Source organism: Diadema setosum, chromosome 13 (genome assembly GCF_964275005.1).
Source record: "Diadema setosum chromosome 13, eeDiaSeto1, whole genome shotgun sequence".
NCBI classification, from domain to species: Eukaryota; Metazoa; Echinodermata; class Echinoidea; order Diadematoida; family Diadematidae; genus Diadema; species Diadema setosum.
The window spans coordinates 32,326,080-32,347,156 of NC_092697.1; the positions used below are offsets into that span (position 1 = coordinate 32,326,080).

The following is a 21,077-nucleotide window of genomic DNA, read 5'->3' on the forward strand; positions in this document are numbered from 1 at the left end:
AGTCAATGTGTACGAGTTGTGCTGATGACTGATCAATCAAGAATGTCGATTCATTATTACGATACATCGACAGAACCGATGGATTGCTGATTAGTGCAAGCGGAAGTGGAAGGGTGCGTGTCTTTAAGAGAGAGTGAAGTGGTATACTGAACACAATGAAATTATAGGGACAAAATTCTCGACGTGCAGATTATAAATTTATACCAAAAGAAAATGGACGATAATATTCACGGTAAAGGTCCACTGATCATAAAATCGACATTCAGTTTTTACATTCATTTTCCACATGTCACTTATTTATAAAACATGCAACAAGTAAGTTTGCTAAAGATTTGAGCTTGGACAATAAAAACAAAGAACAATGTCTTGTGAGTTCAAGGGACAAAACAGTCGTACTATACATAAGTCTTTTTTTACGATAAAGTTCTGAAGGTATACTTTCAGACTTTCATGAACATTCATTTTAGCATGAAGTAGAGTAGAAAAAAATCATAAAAATTAGGAAAATGAAACGGTTGGTATATCCTTCACCACATAGTTTCAAGTGTTCTTATTAGCACTGATATTCGTCTCAGTTACTTTGTGAACATTAAGCTATACATAATTATTATGATATGGGTATGGAGATGTGTCGCCGTGTATAACAGGCCCTCCGAGTGTTTTGTAAATAGTTAATACTTAAGTCACCGGAACGTTATGACAATCTACAGTTTCCCACTGTTTCGCAGGCTGTACATTAAAGTCTTACACCAGTCACACACACAAAAAAAAAATGTATGCAAACTATTATGATTATAGATTTGGTGCTGCCAATGTCCCAACATTACAAGTCCTTCACTGATATTTTACAACAAAATAACAATCTTGTGAGGTTTTCTCTTTCACTAAATACAAAAAAAAAATGTACTTCCTATCAAGAATTACAAGGGCTTGGCAACAGCGATTCAAACCATGTCAACACGAGTTTGGACTCGTTGATATAATAAACCTCGTCTGATTAATCATGTGATTAGTGCCTATAAATGACAACACTGTTTATCAAACATAACCCGCTCTATAACACTTTCAGTTTTCTTCTTCATTGATTTCACTATTTTACATTTTATCGAAGTCTCATTTGGACAGGTAGCCTATAATGTGCTCCGCCCCCTAAAAATAAAGCTAAACATCAACGACATGCACATCCTATAGTGGTATATAAAGGCGGCATGCAGAGATTGTGATCGTTGAGGTGATAATGGATGATATAGGGCCATGGCGTTTTTTACGAGCTAGCTGCAGCAGATCATGACTCACATTATCATGATAAAGAAACATCATTTAAAGGTCGGTACAAATAAGTTTCATATTTTGATTGGCCTTATGGGAAGCACGTGCCGTAATTACTGCATGGCATGTGACTCCATGTCGTCACTGAGGCAACTTTTAAGAAAACACAAAACAAAAACATATGCATTTTGACGGAAATTGTGTGGTTCAAGGTACTTCAAGGCGTGCTATATGAACACTTTGAAAAAAAGTTATCGAAATTCATGAATATACGGTAATCATCATCCAATCTCGATTATCAAAGCTTTTATGCCCTTGGGAAATATCTTAATGTCCTGGATTAAAAAGAAAAAGGCTTGTTTTATGTGTATATTTATATGTTTATAAGTTTATATGTTTCTGTTCGAAATGGAAAAATAATTGAATAAATGAATGAATGAATATGCAGTCAAATTTTTAGTCAATTTGAATAGATGCACAGTGACTAGCATTGATGGTTGAACAGCAGAAGGGATGAATTCAATTACTGGGAGCGCTCCACTACCTTGCTCTCTCTCCCATTTGATACCCTTGGCGCAGCTATATATTGCACATCAGTTATTAGTTTGGGACGTCTTGAAAGACAGAGCTCATAATATAAACTGACTGCCAACACACTAGATAACATAAGTTGTAGATTGTATACCACACTCTGGTTGCAGTATAATAGGTGTTCATATACATTTCTAGATTGTCACGCAGCCTTGTATAGGATAAAACATTGTGTATAAGTACACTTACAACACTTTTTTTTAAAGTTCTTGCTTGATTGTACCTGCAATTTTCACAATCATTGATGATCTTTTGTTTATGTTAATGATTTTGTTAGTTCAATAAAACATAAAAAAGACAGAGTTAGCTACAGGTGTTTGTGTAGATAATGTACGTATTGTATTTTGATTTGTTTGATGTTTACAGTAGTTCTATCGGAATATATGTCGCATAGGAGGAAAGTAGTGAGAAAGATATTTTCGGAGAGGAGGAGGAGAAGAAGAAGAAGAAGAAGAAGAAAAAGAAGAAGAAGAAGAAGAAGAAGAAGAAGAAAAAGAAGAAGAAGAAGAAGAAAAAGGAGAAGGAGAAGAACAAGAACAAGTATAAGATGAAGACGGAAGTAAACGAAGAAGAAAGAAGATGATGATGACGGTAATAATTATTATAGGCCTACGTCAGTTAGCCTAAGATAAATTCTGCTCCGTTCTCATCCGCTGATTATGTATTCTTCATCTAAAAAGGTTTGACTTCGGACACTCGAGCGCACGAGATAGATGCACGTATCCGCGTGTATGCTCCCTCTGTATACACGTAAACCGATCTCAACCTTGTTGCTCTGGTGCGCGGCGCGGTGATGAAGGATGTGTACAGAATGAAATTTGTATTCATGCAGCAGCTAGCTGTGAGGTTGACAAAGTCCGGAAGTAGCCAGAAATCCTAACAAAATGTCTTCACTAGACGTCTCAGAGCTGGTTGCAGCCTTTGTGTCAATTTCAGAATTGTGCCAGGATATGTGCAGACGGTATCCGAAGGACCAAATGGTTGTCTTGAAGGCGAGGGCGGTTGCAGAGAAGTACATGTCAGATTTGCAGTAAGTTTACAGCGAGTCAGCACGCTACGCTGTTCGCAAGCTTGCGCCTGTCATCGGCCTTACATCGCACCCATGACCCCAGCAACCGCCGGCTTCTTCCGCTGCTGGCGCTGGTATTGGTGTTGGAGCAGGCGAGCTCCATCCATTACTCATACGCGGCGAAATAGTTTCAGTGTCGGTATGGTTGTTCCACCGACGGTGTGCATAATGCGTTCGCGTCCCTGCATATTATTAAAATCAAAATTCATTCCGAGATGTCATGTTTAATTCCTGATAAAACCAATCCATACTACTACTAGGTCTAGTGATCGAACGAACGTCGATCATACTTCGTGAGAAAACGGCAGTGAGGCTGTTGCACTGAACTGAGTCCCTGTTAGTGTTACTGTACCCTGCCCTGAGAACAAAGGTCAAGTCAAGATTTACTCAAGAGGAGCAAAAAAAGAAGAGGAAAACCCGTACCTCGAAGCACACAATTGACAAAGCACTGAACACTCTACGACTACACTTGTTTTTGTTTCTGTTTGTAATATACTATAGAAACAGCTGTATATATAAATTTATTTACTGTTAGTGTTGGGCCTGACGCCATGTGTTTGGTGTGATATCAAACAGGGTTTACAATGTTTACCACTAGCACTAGATCTAGTTGTCTAGGACTAGGTCTAGATCTAGAGTAGACTCTAATACGAGTAGAATGTACTACTGGCCTAGTGTAGTGTGCTCACTGCCCACGCTGCTTTTATCTTCCAGTCGTTAAAATGTAAGCATCCAGGGCAGGGGTCGTGGCCAGAATAAAAAATGGAGTATTTTGTAGGTTGCGTAGCGACAATTCCAGAATACCATTACAGCATTGTAATACGATGAAATGATATCCTACCCTGGCCCTGGTACCCATCGTCGAACAGAATTAAAAATAGTAATACAATTGTATGTTTCTTGTTATTAGGTTCTAGCAGGTACAATGTTATCAACAGATACAAATCTTTGCGGGGAAAAAATAAAAAACCAAATATCACCAAATTAAAATAGAGACAGAAGGAACTGACAGTGGGGAGACTGGGTCACTATTTCTTTTCAAATTGGATTTTATGTCAGTATGGTTGTTCCTCCGACAGTGTACATTAAATGCATTCGCATCCCTATTTGTGGGCCATCTGCTCTGACCTTCTTTATTGATAAATTGAAAGAAAAAAAAAAAAGCTTTTGCTTTTGGCAAAATGTGAACTTTGGGCTTTGGACCGAGATTTGGAGTTCGATCTTTCCTGCATTCTAATATGGTGACAGCTCATTGTAAAAAAGAAGAACTTCAGTTATTGTCCAAATATCAATGTGTTTGCTAGAGGTCAAGCTCACTAGATGTGACAGGAGTGAATACGAATCATCACGTGCAAAAATGTAAATGAGCCTGAAACTCGGCTTTCTAAACTCTGAATTATAGTTGTACTTGTATGTTGTTTTCATTACAGGGGTTTATGTTTTGTTTTGTTTTGCCTTCTTGGCCCATTCTTTGCTTTTTTGAGTACCACATTAGTGCAGAATCTTATATTTAGAACTTGCATTTCTGGGTAAATTCTAACCATCAAGGTAATCTTTTGTGATCACACGTACTTGATATTATATGTGCATCTAGGCACATTTGCATACCGTATTGTAAAGATGCATCAGGTGCTTGTGGTTGTTGTTGTCTTGTGAATCCCTGCTGGTTTACACATGGAAACTCAGAGAGGCTGAAAATTACAATATGTACAATTATTTCAACGTTTTTAATTCCTTTTGCCATGTATACTGTCAGTCAATGTGTGAACAGGCCAAATTCTTCTAACCCTTCTTGGTTGCAAAATCACCATCTGTCATTAGTGTTTTTCAAATCACAATACCAAGTAAATGAGCCTGAAACTTAGCTTTCTAAACCCTAAAGTATGTAGTTGTACTTGTGTGTTGTTTTCATTACGAGGGTTTATGTTTTGTTTTGTTTTGTTTGGAATTTTTGTCCCATTCTTTGCTTTTTTGAGCACCACATTATAGCAGAATCTTATATTTCTTGCACTTCAAACAGCATCTTGCGCAAATGTCCGAGACCTCCTAATTCGTGAAAATGTCTGTATGCGAAAATAACAGCTTATACATTATGTGTATGAGTGATATTGTTGGTGTTAATGGCATTGTCATGCTTGTGTGTGCGTGTGCATCTTTGTTGTTTGTCTTGATGGAATATACTGCAAATGGCTACATTTCACCCCAATTACTGCTTCTTCTTTTTTTTTTGTCTTGACAGGACCCCTGACACAGACAAAATCGTCAGAAAGGCTTTGAAGGATTTCACACAGGTATGCCAGAATTAATATTTATGGTGTCCTATATGTACCAGGTAATGCTCACCCCCCCCCCCCCAAAAAAAAAAAGGAAAAATGTAAGCCAAACAAGAAAAAAAAAAAAGACACGGGTGTGAAGCAGTCTCTGAAAAGCCTTGAGAAATTGTGACCCGCTACATCAAAAGGATCCGAAAGTCGAGGGAGGACAATTTTCTGAAAATGACATCACTTTATTCCCTTACTCTTCTACTTTAATTTCATAAACACAACTCATAAAAGTACTGGGTCGCAGAGATATCAATGATTTATTAGCGCATGTCAAGTGGTTGAGGAAATCAGAGTTTCGAGAAAAATGCCTTGAAAGTTTTCCTGCCGAAGCTAACATGATCAAGGGGAGGCGAGACAGTTTTCACCGCTTGACAATAGAAGACATGCTCCTAGCGACCTCCACGAAGTTCATTCAACCTTAGCGCCAGCGGTCTACGTACGACCAATCAGTAATCAGGATGCCACGCACTGACCAATAAGATCACTCCCTCTTTGCTAGGGGCGGAGTCTAGTTGCAGCGCTAAATCCAAATCTTCGGACATGTTTCTAGTACTTCAGTAAGTCAGAAAATCATGGCCCAGTAAAACTGTAATTTCTTGCCTTTCATTTGATCATTTAGCTTCAAAATTTCGGCAGATGATAGACAAAAGGTTAGAATACAAAAATCATGTCAAAAACAGAAATCCGATTGTTTTGACCAGTTTTCATGATGTGACTTCAAACTCTTTTTTCTCGGCTCAGCCGTCAGCAACTTTAGGATCCTTTTGTTGTAGCAGGTCACAATTGGTTTTTAAATCTGTGCTAGAATTCTTAGTAAATGAGATGCTCATGTGAGAATGTGATTGTGTTCTTTGGTGGTTGACTAGCCTGTTGATGAGGTATCCATAAGCTTGACACATTGACAGCCAGCATGGTTTGGTTCTTATGAAACCGTGCTTGATCCGTTCCCGTATTCTTGGTTTATCACTCAGTTTCACATCAAGAGTTTTGTCTGTGTTTCCCCCGCCCTACTCACGAAAGCAGTGTCTATATACCAAACACTGATAGAGGCATTCTTTACTAAATGTCTCTCTCAACAACAACAACAACAACAACAACAACAACAACAACAACAACAACAACAACAACAACAACAACAACAACAACAATAACAACAACAACAACAACAGCGTCAACAACGACAACAAAAGACAATTGCCATTCAGTTGAAAATGAATGACCTAAAAACAAAAATCACAACATGCATCATAGTTACAGACATAATACAGTAAAATTAGCTAAGCATCACATAGTAAATGGTTCATAGAGCATTTTATAAGAACTTACTGAGAATAAGTGTAGATATTTGTAACACATACAGTGTATAAATAGCAGTATGGAAGGGACACTAAAATAATACAAATGGAAGAAGGAAAGCAATAGGTGACATTTTTAAGCATGTTTTTTGACACAAACTGGGTATATTTTCATGTAGCTTACCAAATTATCATACATATATATGCAGTTTTATGCAGGGTAATATATATATATATATATATATATACCGGGTGTCCCAAAAAAAGCGGAACGATGGATTTTCAGTACCTTGCGTTTTAAAAGTGATATATTTTTTGACATCATTAGAAAGAGCATCTTCCGCAGAAGACAATGATACCAAAATCATTAAATTTGGCTCGGCACTTTTTATTCTACGCCAATTTCTGTAAATACAGTAATTTTCAAATTTCGGCGGATTTTTGCGACTTATGAGGTAATAATTTGAGCGCGACACGCGATCCATACGGTGAATATTGTGTAAGCTCGGTGATGCATGTCAACAAACGATACACCTTTCACAATGGGCGCGGGCCAGGAAAAAAACAGTGTGTGTGTGTGAGTGCGCGCCCAATGTGAAAGCTGTATCTTTTGTTGACATGGATCAACGAGCTTACACAATTCACCGTATGGAACGCTCGTCGCACCCAAATTATTATCTCATAATCCGGCAAAATTTGAAAATATCTGCATTTACAGAAATTGGCGTAGAATGAAAAGTACTGAACCAAATTTAATGATTTTGGTATCATTGCCTTCTGCGGACGATGCTCTTTTTAATGACGTCAAAAAATATATAACTTTTAGAACGCAAGGTACTGAAAATCCACCGTTCCGCTTTTTTTGGGACACCCAGTATATATATATATGCAAGTATATAGTATTATTTATTTGCTTTATATTAAATTCCCTTTTGGGCAAGTTGTCAGTTACCATGCAGTCTACATACAGAACAGGTGCCATCTTGCTTTAATTTGAAAACAGCTGTCCCACTGGTATAATGGAATTAATTTTTTATTGTGTTCGATGTGCCAGTCATCTCAAGAGTGCAGCAAGCTCTGTTTAACGATATTAAAGGGATATTAACCTGTCAGGGACCAGATGGTTTTGCTATGATGCGTGTTTCCCCATAGACATCTGCCCAAGTCAACTCAGGACTAGTCTTCAAAGGGTTAAAGGTGATGATTAATTTGTTAAATAAATTCAACAGGATGTAGGATCTTGAAGAGTGTATGCTTGTGTGTGTGTTTGTGTGTTGTGATATGCATACGAGCTGAAGATCATTAACTTATCAGCTACTTCCGTGCCCGCAGTGTGTGATCACAGACACTGATGGATACAATATATCAATGAAATTGATAATTGATATATATTAAAATGTTCTAGTGCCAGACACACCAAATCCTTGTATGTTGGGTGACCCGTGTGCAAAACTGCTTGTTTAGTGAAAAACAATTACTTGTACTTTTAAAAGTACTTTTCAACATATTCTGTTAGAACAAGATAAATTGACAGACGATGATTCTTGAACATTAAAAAGCATTTATGACACACTTATTACTTTCAACAGAAATTGAAATGGCAAAGTAAAGAGAGTAATTTGATGATTTTGAATATGATTAGCAATGATGATGACTGTATTGAAAACAATAACAACTGTAATATGTACATGCAATATAGTGTATTACAGCTGTGTACAACGGTACAACTGTACGAGACCCCTTATAATGCAATATGGTCACATGGAATCAAACACATACTTTGTAGTGCACTATTTTCACTACCTTGCGATTACTGTAAAAGTGGATTTTTTTTTTTTACATTTCATGCAACATGAAAGTAGTGTATTAAAACTAAAAGTGAGCAAATTATTTTCAAATATATTTGTTACATGTAGTATTATTTTATATCTTTGATATTAAGGATTACTTAAGGTATGTACATTGTGGGGTGTAAAAAAAAAAAAAAACTTCTGTTGTTTGTAGTGTTCTTCCCATTTTCTGTAGCATGCGTGAATGCTGTATACGCCGAATATTTCACAAGGTTTTTATTTTCAGGAATTTGGCGAGTCGGGTGCTCTTGGTGAATTTTAAGACACGCAAAAATATTGACGCTGGTCTAAACATGAATGTGACGTGCACGCATACTACATTTCTCCATTCACTACTGTACTCCACGATTGCAAATTTAACCACTCGCGAAATCATCGAGAAGTCCCGATTGTGGAAGGAATTTGGACTCGCTAAAGTACATGGCGTATACAGAGTGTGATTAAAAATGTGGACTATTACACATACCTCTTATGTATACCATAGAATATGCTCCTAAAGCCTTAAAGCGACTGTACAGTACTGGTTGAGGTGGGGATTCATGTTTTGAACAGTATTAAGTGAGATAATTAGAAACCATGTGAAATATGAAAGAGCATGTAATTTTAAGAAGGATTCAACGTTTATTTGATGAAATTTGGTTTTCAAATGGCTGAGATATCAAAAAAAGTGATAATAATAAAAGGCGACAGGCCACAACTTTATTAGGATCTCTTTGTTTCTCCTTGTTTTGGGATATCTCAGCCATTTCAAAACCGATTTTCATCAAATAAACTTTTGATACCCCTAGAATTGCATGCTCTTTGCCATCTCATAGAGTGGTTTCTGAATATCTCGCAAAACGATAAAAGCTAAATCCTCACCTCGACCAGAACTGTACACACCCTTTAAACCACAGTGATAGTGGTGAGCTATTTGAAATACTCGCTCAGTCATCACGACTGTCCATGAAATCAAAAACATCCAAATTCGTCTTACCCAGCAGAGCGCAAGAAAATACTCCCACAAAAAAGTCTTATTTTTATAGTGTTCCATCTAGCCTGTCCCTTCCCAGCACTTATCATATGCAAAATCCACCAGAGAACAATAACAATTAGGATACTGGGAACCCATTTGCAAACCTGGGTACCGTAAACTTGGGTTACTGGGATCATAAACCCACAAGGTGGGGGGGGGGGGGCTTTTTTTGTCCCCCCCCCCCCACCTCCCTGTATGCATCCCTCCTCCCCGTGCACACACATATGCACACATATACACATACACATACTTTTGGCTCTTTAAAAAGAATGAAAAATATGCAGCAAAGCTTATTATTTTTTGAGGGTTATGCCCCAAGATTCTCCCCCATCGAAGCAAACCTGCTATTAAACATAGCAGGATCAAACAGCAAGCAGTGATGACATACGGCACCTTCACTGTCTGTCGTACCGGTGACCACCGCCTTCAATCATATAGGGTGATTGTTACCTTGTCCCCGATATAATCTACCCTGGGAGGTATCGTATGATAATGACTGTATACTCTGTGTAACCCTCAATGATGTGATTCACAGGGCTACAGCTTCCGTCATAGACACCTGTGCCAAAGATATTCCCTTTATTTCAAGATCGGTTGGTCCTTTCACCCATGTACAGTTTTATAGTCCATGGGTAGGGCAAGAACTTGTGATGCTGATATTAGAACAATGAGTTCAAACACCCCGTGTAAAGTTCAAAGTCTTCTCATGTTTATACGGTACAACACAGGATGCATGCGGTGACAGTCACTTAGCCGTTGAGGTCATGGTATAACTGCTTCTTTAGTTTGGATTTCAGAATAGAACTGAATGGAAGGCAAATTTAAATGATCAAGGTTATGGCATAATTTGAAATTTTGTATTCATAACAAACCAACTCTTTGTTAGTGCTTGTGCGAGCTCAACCATTGTTGATACTTTCTCTTCTTCAGTGAGTATTCATGAAATCTCTTGGTAAATATGATTATGAAGAATGAAAGATCATATTCCGAAAGTGATGAGTTGCATGATCTGAAAGGCATAATCCACAATATAGCAGACAATATTGTTGGTAGACACCAATCCATACAAACTGCCTTTAAATTTTTAAATATCTTCATTCAAGAATTGAAGAACCACCCACCCCCACCCCCCCCCCAAAAAAAAAATTCAAACACCCAATTTGTCCCTTTTACTACAGCTAATTTATAGCAAGGCAGTGCATTTCTTTCATTCTTCTTTTTTGTTGTAGGGTAATCTTCATGCCCCCTCAAAGAATTTGCAATTGCATGTCTCTTCAGTGGCCTCCTCATTTACACACAAAGTGGGGTAATGAACCTTTGCGTATACTGGGTCTTCTTTATGGAACCCACTCCCTCCATTCATCAAGAATAGCAATTCTGTTGGAGTATTCAAAAATAATCTCGATATAAAGTGTTTGTTCAACTTGTCCTACAATAATTGATTACTATTACCTGTGTATATGTTTTTTTTCTCTTTGTCCTTTTTATTTGTTCATGTTATTCATATTTTGCTCAAGTTGCACCTTGAGCATTTGATTGATAGATGGATTTGGTGCCTTATGAATTTCATTATGTGTATCATTATGATTATCATGGTGTATTTGTTTTCCACCAGGTAAAAATGTATGTCTAAATAGTAAACTGAGCTTGGATACCATAGGAGTATGATTAAAAGCATTATAATCATGCTTTGTATAACCCATAAAATAAACAATTCCTGCAACATGCACCATGCATATATGCATTGCCCCCATCAGTTATTGTTGGTCTGTAGTATTTAATGCCATATTTCCATGCTGTTAAAACAAATACCAAATCATTCAGCATTTAAAGTCATATATATAGCAAGTCAAATACATTTTCTCTCGAGAGAGAGAGCACAGAGCTTTGTGTATTTGTGCATACTTGTGAACTGTTATCATGCTAAACATTTTGTATACATGTTGCTGTAGAAGGTGTGCTGCACCACAGAATATTGTAAGAATTCTACAGACAGAAATGAGGTGCTGTGTAAAATCAAATATCCATCACAAGGTCAAAAGGTGCTTTGAGAACAGGTGCTAATTTGCGTTGCCGTGGTGCCGATGTACTTTTGCAGTGTAAGGATACCACATGTTGCTCTATCACGAAATGTTAATAGGGATCCAGCGTCTCCCCACACTATCAGCATCACCACTCAAACCTGTCTTCCCTTTCTCCTCCTGACTTCTTGACATCCCCCCCCCCCCCCCCCCGTTATCTCCATCCTCTGCATCTCCCGCATCTTGGAGACAGATTCTGTTAGATGTCACGTTCTTGGAGGAGAACCAGCTTGTCGAGGACGAATTCCCGGCGGAAGGAGGAAGGGCACGGATGAACCGACTGATGGGTAAGCCACCTGTCTCAAACACACGGGCCTTGTCCCAGCCTGTCTCAAACTATTCACAGGATTATATAAGCTCCAGTGTTTTTTTTTATGAACATTATGCGATGCTCCCTCAACCTTGGGATACGTTTCAAGAGAATGGTGTATCATCTACATTGAATATTGTTAGAGAAGTCCCTTAAGCTGCTCTTTTAAACAGTGCACTACAGGTGTTATGTTATGTTATTTATCTATTATTATTATTGTTTTTGGTTTTTTTTTTGGTGGTGGTGGTGGTGGTGATGTACTGTTGATGTTGGGGGGGGGGGGTGGTCGGAGAGAGATGAGAGGAAAGGGGAAAGGGATGGAATGATTGAGAAAGATGGAATTATTGATTCTACTGCAGGTTTCTCATGACTGAAGTGAATATTACATATGGTATGATACTATCTGATACTCTGATTTCATATGAAACATTTTTTTTTCTAGTGATTGTTCTGTGTATGTTGCTCCATTGACTAATCCTTACTAGGCTGAGGGAGGGGGGGGGGGGCTTCCCCTCAGCCTAGTAGTGAGGGTTAGTCAATGGTTTTAGTATGGGTTTAAGTTTGACCATACTTGATACTTGCTTTGCTTGTTAATATTCCTTCATCTTGTTTGTTCAGTTGCAACCAATAGTTAAGCCATTTTTTGATATCATATATAGCAAAATTTATAGTATTGTAAGAAAATTGATGAAATTTGCATATTGTAACAAAATGGTTAGCAGAAACCAAAACAAGAATACTAAAAAAAAACAGTACATGATCACCAATAAATATACAATTTGTATGTACATTGAGTAGATTATTTAGAAGATATAGATGGAGGGGGGGGGTGGGGGTCTAGGGGAGCCTTCCTCCAGTTTTGGGAACTCCCAAAACACCTTGGCCTAATATGTAGTTAGGGTTAATACTTTATTTCAGCAGAATTTGACACCAGTTGCTAATGAATTGTTTTATTGATTGAGGATATCATCCCAGAGAAGACATCCTCTATGTAGTGATAGTATCATCTTAGGGTTGGCTTTTTTCTTTTCTTTTTTTGTTGCTTGTTTTGTATTGTTTTGTTTGTTTGTTTGTTTGTTTTTTGCTCTTTTTTTTTGGGGGGGGGGGAGGGGAATTTCATGCCATTGTTTATAATCCATGTGGGATTATTATAGTACAGACATAGAGAATGATGTACAGTGTATTCAAATTCATGTGGATGCCCTGTATGTGATGGTACATGTATTCTCCGTATCATGTAATATGCAGTTCATGTGTCGACTAAATTTTACACCAGGGATAACGGTGTGTGTACACAATGCATATTCCTATTTTATTTGGTATCATGCAGAGGATGGGGTGAGGCATCAATTTTGCAAATTTCACTGTAATGAAAGTCATTAATCCTGGATCGACAGTGCAAAATGCAACTAAACAACTTAAAAGCAGCTGATCTGGGGACTAATTTAGTGCAATAAACTAAATCTAATCTTACTCAGCCTCCCATAATTCCAAATGACACATTCTCATCAGGCAACAGCATTAGAGTATAAGTATTGTACGCATGCATGATACATCAACTTCCATGTTTTTTATGAAGTTTTACCTATTTTGGGGAAGTGCTCCCACTTAAGTCATATACTGTGGCCATGATGTCGTATCCCATTAAACCTAATTGATGGCATTCCAGGCTCTTTTCTATATTATTATTATTCTTTATTCCATTATAATTATATCTCATGATATTTCGTACCCATGCAATTTGACTCCCTGGGGAAATTATTTCAGTGGCCAGCAGACCCAACGGGAAGCAGAATTCTATCACTAGAAGTATTATGTACAAGGTGTGAAGACAGAGAGAGTGGATGTCATAACATATCCAAATCAGTCATGCGTATTGATTAATACTGATAATAGGATTACTTTTGGGATTAGTATGGATGAGACAGTTGTGTGTTGAGACCACAGGTTTCATGCATCCCTTTGGGTGAAGGGAATGAAGCGTGCCATATTAACTGGCCTTTTGAAATTAGATTCTGAATTGATTTCTACCTCCCGGTGGTCATTCCTAACCTTATATGACACAGTCATCATGCATTTCTTGAGATGAAAGGATTTCACAGACAGCATTTGTAAAGAAAACTGTACATGTAACTAAGGATAAATCATGCTTCATGGATTGATGTTTATGTACTTTGTCACAGATTGTTGTTTGAATCTTATTTTTGCTTGTAAGAGAAGTAATTTGGTGGCCCATTTTAGAGAAAAAGCACGAAATTAATTTACCATGACATCATGGACACAGTAGTTTTTTTTTTTTCACAAGATCATAAAGATCTGAATAAAATGTTAGAGTTTGTTCTAAATCTGACTAAATAGTTGCAAGTCAGTACTAGAAATTGTCTCTCAATCACAACATCACAATTGCTTATGATAATGTAAGTGAATCTATCATGATCAGTGATTACCTCACAAAGTGTCAAGCAATGCGTATTTAACCTAACACAAGATGTGAATCAGTTTATTGGCCAATATGTCAGTCACAAAATTTGCTTTGTCAGTGCCATGATGGTATCGAGACTGCATTTTAGCATCCAACATGGACTGTTCAATTGAACTGATATTGCAAACACCATTGTCATTCTGGAAGGTTTGCTTATCTTATTGTAGAAAAACAAAAGCTGTTGAAAACTGCTCATCCACTAGGGAGCCAATGGCGTACTGTATACGCCATGTATTTCGCGAGTCTAAATTTTCGTGAATTGGGAATTCCCGACGATTTCGCGAGTGGTTAAATTGGCAATCGTGGAGTCGTGTACTGAACATAGAAATGTGCACGCTTACGTAACATTCACATCGGGGATCAGAGTCAATATTTTCGCGTTTTTAATTTCGCGAATAGCACCCTGACTCGCGAAATTCGCGAAAATAAAAACCTCGCGAAATATTTGGCGTATACAGTAAGATTTAGGCAAAAGGCATCCTGAGCTTTTGATCCTCGCAGATTCCTCGTCAGAGGTAAAATATCAAATGTAAAAACTAATTGTACACTTTGATAAATGGATTACAGGTCCAATTAACATAACATGCACTATGTGAGACTGGGCTATTAAGAACACGGAGCAATGAAAACAGAAAGGTTAGGTTGGGTGTCATTTTGTAAACAGATAGCCAATCTGGTATGGAAGGGGGTTGTGACAACACAGTAAGCAAACACAAAGGAGAGGTGAATTATTTTTCATTACCTTGAAAGGGAACTGGTCAGGATGAATGTGATGGTCAAATGGAGTTCTTGTGTTGATATAGCGAACTACTGGATTTTTATTTTTTTTTATTTTTTTATCATTTTTTTTTTTTTTTTTGGGGGGGGGGGGGGTGAAATTCTCACACTATTAACAGGGCTCACCTCAACAGTAAGTACTGTGCACCTTCCAGTCCACACAATTGTGGTGAACTTGAGTGCACCAGACTGTCAGTACAAATCATGGGAAGTTTTTGGTAATGCAATTCTAATTCTTGTGCACTCTGCTCTCTGTACATGTACTTTATGTTGCTATGTAATCCTTGTTGTCCTGAAGCCTTCATCTGCATTAGGAAATGAGAGAGAATTTTGAGAGAGAGCTTTCATTTGATGCATTAAACAAATTTAATCTGATTCCAACACCATCAGAATTGTGCAGGCAAGCACAACTTTGACAAAGAGGCAATAGAATCAGGAATGCTCAATATCGTGGGTGCGGAAATGGATACGATAAACAAAAGGGGTAGTTTTGCCTCCCTTTTTGTGTGATTGTTATGAAATATGATGTATCAGTCAACAATTCCACATTCTGTATCTTGAAAAGTGTGTATGCTATTTCAACCTTTTGTGCATGTGTGTTGTTTGATATCCCTTTTGTTTTTCCACAATGATAGACAAAGATGTGCAATGATTTTCAGGACACATTCCCAACTGAAAACTAGCTGTGAGCCACTTTGTACAGAGTCCATTGTATTTGTTCAGTTTAGATGATACAATGTAGTAACAATATCAATTTATAAAGTGCAGAACCTATTCTTGTGCAGTGAAAGAGCTCCTGATATAAGAGTTATGCACAACTGAATGAAAGTGTTTTGAGTCTTGATTTAAAGGCTGCTTTATGTACAAAGTTCCTGGTTTTTAATGGTAAGTTATTCTACAGTTTGGAAGCTGCACTGACTAATGCTTGGTCTATTAAGTTATTTTTGTTTTACATGTTGAGATTTGTAGAAAAGTACATCATGTATCTTTGGAACTGTGCAGATTATGTGTGTTTGTGCCATTTAAGTATGAAGGGTTCCCTTTATGTAACGAAGGGCTTGACCAATGAGTGATACTGGTACTATACCAAGCTTGTCATACTGTATGACAAGCTTGGTATATTCCATTTTACCCAGAAAGATGGATAGTAAAATAAGGAACCAGTTAGCTCTCCTGACGCCTGCCCGACTTGGCAGATAACAATGGCCATCATGCTTCAATGAATTTACACAAACATGAAGGGAGGTGGGAAGGGAATGTTACGGATGATTCGTAATAAGAAAAAAAGACGACTTTCAGCCCTGCATTTGTATACCACGTGTACCTGTGAAATGTTAGAAGCCCAAGTTTAATTTAGTGATAAAGAAGTGATGTACCCCCTCTTTTTGCTTCGTCTCCCCCTTCAAAAACTCCAAAACCCTGTCAGTAAAAGGATGAACCACTTGTGAGGGAAATGTAGAGAGGAATGAAAACAGTGAGATAAGTTCCAGGTATACAAAATCATCGAAATGTGTACAGTACCGGTACCATTGTTGTAATGTCGATTTCCCATAACCATTGGACTGCATGCAGCCTGAGAATACACACGATATTAGTCTTCAATTATTGGTTAAGTCTCATAGTTTATTCTAAAATGACAATGGCTTTCCTTCTCAAACAGCATTCTCTGTAAATACCTCCCCCCCCCCCCCCCCGAACAACATTCACTGTAGCACTGTCATTGTTTTGTGTTAATCCAATGGCACAGGTGAGCCCATTGTCTAATGCTAAGTCGGGAGAGCTGAATGCTTGTTTTTCGACTATCCGTAGCATCGGTAGAAATGAAGCATGTTTTCATGCATATTTTTCTCAAGCATGCATTATTCATATTTGATGCATAAGTTATCATACAAAAGAAGAAAATATAGATATTTAGGTTATGAACTTTGTTTTTCGAAAGCGTAACATTAAAAATCTGAAAAATTCGCTTAAAGTCACCATTTGCGCGTGCAAATGAAAATTGATAGCACCACTGTTTGTTGTTCTAACTCAGTCATGCATGAATGATGAACATTAAGATGTACATCAAATGAAAGAAGAAAAGTTTATCTTTCCATTGATGTATATCTCAAAAAGAAAATTTATGATTTCGATAGTAAAAAGTTCCAAGGAAACTCGGTTTCGTTTTTTCTGGGACACGCTGTATAAATTTGAATAGATATCGATGTGAAGAGTCATGTCTTTTTTGTTCTTCCGTCAGATCTCTATGCCAGGCCGGTTGACCTGGTCAAGAGTGTGTACGGAGACTTCTCCCTACCCATGGACGTCCTTGGCAAAGACTACGTGGAGTGTCTCCATTGGAGGAAGGGCGCCCTCATGTACATGTATTGCAATACGCTGTATGAGCAGACTGAGCGCTGTGAGCAGGAGCTGACCCACTTTCTAGAGGTGAGGCTGAAACCAAATGATGTGCAGAGCTGGCAACCATTTTGTGTTTTATCATATTCAGTTTGTTGTTGTTGTTTCTTCTGCAAGCATAAAATATGTCTATGAGAATGAAAATATGTTGAACTTCAGAAACTTGCTTCACCATGTTTGATATTCAAATTTTCCGCGTGTTTAATCTGAATATAGTATTTGTCCTAAAACTATTGCATTTGTTGTGCTTCGGTAATTTTGTTGGTCTAAGGGGTTTGCAGCCCTGGATAATTGTGAAAATTGTATTTTTGTGTATCAATTCAATTCATTGCAAAAATAGATACATGTATAATCTGTCCAAGTATAATATTTTGTACAGTCCCACTTCAAGGATTGAACTGTTAAGCATTTTAGAAATTGCAGCTGCATCTTTCAGATTCAAAATGTCAGAGATTCAAGATGTTAGCCACACAGTGTGCCTCTGAACATGGTGCCAACAAATACTTCAGTTCATGACCCCAAATTCAGCCTAAAGGCGCATTCCATTTCTCACATGCTAGTAAATCTGTGACATCTCATATACCGACTATTTGTGTCTTATCAAACTTGCTATTTTAAGTAGTGAGTATTAAGACAGATGATGTATGGATTGTGACTTTTGTTATCACACCTCTTGAGAGATAGAGCAAAATGGTAGGAAAATGCGTTTCCTGACTTCTTACAGTGTCTAGAGGAAGGCGTGAGGCATCTAGAATCCATGCTGGCCGTCAGATTGCCCACAAACAGAGTGCAGAACGATTCCCCGTCTCTCAGCAGCGACACGTTGTCTCTAATTAAACAAGGTGAGTGATCGGCAAAGTAAACATCTGTCATGACGACGATGTTCCGCTCAAATATTCTGGTTTCTGGCTAGCCAAGCTTGCCCCTCTCTCAGCCCGAGATGGGTTTGTCCACTTGAGATGCAGCATTTCCAACCAATTTAGGCACACTGTAATGTGGCGCACTCATTATGAGTCTAAGATCATACATCAAGTTTATTAATGTGTGGGACTAGGTGTGAAATGTCATTACCAGTATTTGGCAGTTTCTTTTACTTGTTATTGTATTTCTCTCATTGTGGTTCCTGTGGCAGATATCGGAGCAACCATACTTTTTTATCGATGGGGAAAAGGTTGATGAATGTACACATATCCAGTATTTTCTTGACTAAATGACTGAACACAAATGCATCCAGCTATCCACCTTTGTGTTGATCACACTGAGTATGCATGCTGTGACAGTAAAAGGAAATTTGAATGTGATCAAATATGCAGCATATCTTGGGAGATTTTAATGTCATGTTATGCTCTTGGGAAAGGAAAAAGGAGATAGCCTGAATATTTCCAAAGTCAGAATTTCATATTGTTTAACATATCACATTGTAGTGGTTCTCTCGACTGATTAGGGTCTGTCAGCAAATCCTGTGCTTGCTTGTTAAAAGTATTGGAAATTAATCGTGGCAAGTTCGATGATGCAATGTATTTCTTTGTGCATTTTGCAAGGTCTTTCTCAGACACGCATGTACTTGCCCTGATGTATGCTGGGGAGATGTGTTACTGGCATTACACCATGCTCACACGGAAGAGACAACAGGGCAACTCCAGCGGCCAACTTTCACCAGCAGAGAGTGCGGTGCCAAACCCGTCCCCAAGGAGTGCATCCGAAGCCCTGCGGTCCAGCTCACCGGGTGGGCACGACGTTACAGGGGAGGCAGACCACCGGGCCTTGACCAAGTCGGCATCGAACATGGAGATCGCCGATGTCGTCCGGCGAGGCATGGACGATGTCTGGCAGGCGAGGCATCCCGGCAACAGGCACTCTATCCACGTCTGCGAGGGCGCCCTTCTCTTTGATGGCAAGAGCGTGGGAAGGAAGATGCTTCAAAGATACGTGGAGGTGGTCAAAGGTCCGCTGAGGTTTGTCGGATGGGATTGCTCACGGGCGGAGCAGCTACTTCAGTTACTAGGCACGCAGGGCTGAGGGTGCTAGGACAACTACCCCCTGGACAATTACCCTAGACCTTTACCCTGACCCTACCCTAACCCTAGTCATGATCCTAATCCTAAACCTTACCCAAATTCTTACCCCAACCCTAACCATAACTTTTACTCTAACTCTATCACTGACCGATATTTAGCTGGGAGGGAGGGGAGGGGGTAATTGTCCTCAGGGGGGTAAGATGTAGGAATCAGAATTCTTTCATTTGCCTCAGTAAAGTAGTAACCCTCGTTGTCTAGACATGCAGCCAGAAGTATACAGGGGATATTTCCTCAGTGTAGCTCAAAGTGAGAGTTCTTTCATAGTAATGAGGTGACCTTGTTTGCAGGACATTATTACTGTGTTATCTCAAGGTGACTTGAAGTTGCCCCAAAAGGCATTTCCAGGGATTGATTCGTTTCCCACCGCTTAGTGTGTTTGCAGCTATTGTTAAAGTTTGCTGCATGCTATGTTGATACCAGTTATCATTCTCCAGCAAAACTTTGTTAAAATTGGGGAGGGCCTTGCGCGTTTCTTTGAATACTATCAAGGCATCTAATTAGGTGGATTAGCATATTGAGTATGTCTTTTAACGTTTGTGGTTGGACAGGGTAGTCAATTCATGGGTTGCCTAAATATTGAAACTTGTAAGTTTTAAGTGATTATCACCACTTGAACCATGGGAGGCAAACATGGAATTGTGAAAAGTCAATAAATTACAGCAACAGCTTTGACTGTGGAGTTAGTTCAAACACTTGTCTATTTCATGCCACATTCTCAGTGCCATATTTACTCGATTTCAGCTAAACATACAACTTCTTAGAAGTATGCATTTGGACTGGTTGCTTTAAGACTTTAACAATGTTAATGAAAGTGTGGTCGAGAGAAAAGGTATGAGGATAAGGTAAACAAAGTGCCAATGTGGCAAACCTCTAGAATCTCCATACCTTTTGAGGAAGCTGTTCTCTAATATTTCTTATAGATAAACTTGTGCACATGTATCTTGAACTAGATTCTTCAATGATTCATCCGTAGATTTGGGAATGACGCTACTGTCATCATATTGCAAACTATTTCAGCTGATTCAATAAGCTGTAGATGCCCCCCCCCCCCCCCCCCTCGGACACACACAAGCACACAAAGAAAACGGTATTGGTAATGTCAAAGTGTGAATTATCTGTCAGACGACATGTGAAATGATTTGCGAAAATAGCAAAATTTATAATTATGAAATTAATTACTTCTGCCTGTCTTCTACCAGTAGTGCACTGATAGAAGAAATCTTTATTCCAAATCCAAACTGCCATAAACCTAGAATACTTTTCAGTGCGGTCATTTTTGCTCTATAATATCAGCACGAGTGTGTAAATGGTTTGGTTTTTTACTGAATTTTCCCTCACAGGGATCTTAGCAATTACCTGTTAGGAGTTGAAAGTTGACAAAATAAAAAAACTCATGAAATATGACATAATCACCAGAGAGTAAAGAACTGATGGCAGGAATAAATATCGCTTCTCCAAGTTAACCCTCCCTGCCCATAAAGATATTCACCTTGCTCAACATGTTTTAAAGAGATTGATATTATGCTTTGGTCCAGTCCT

General features: G+C 38.4%; 1 protein-coding gene across 1 annotated transcript; it reads left to right on the forward strand.

The window, feature by feature from the left end:
- Window positions 1-2,415: 2,415 nt before the first annotated feature.
- LOC140237252 (RAB7A-interacting MON1-CCZ1 complex subunit 1-like) lies at window positions 2,416-19,527 on the forward strand. The gene is made up of 6 exons (XM_072317197.1): window positions 2,416-2,890; window positions 5,169-5,220; window positions 11,688-11,781; window positions 17,303-17,490; window positions 18,185-18,306; window positions 19,002-19,527. The coding sequence occupies exons 1-6, from the start codon at window positions 2,745-2,747 to the stop codon at window positions 19,477-19,479; spliced, it is 1,080 nt and encodes a 359-aa protein (XP_072173298.1). The 5' UTR covers window positions 2,416-2,744; the 3' UTR covers window positions 19,480-19,527.
- The last annotated feature ends 1,550 nt before the right edge of the window (window positions 19,528-21,077 follow it).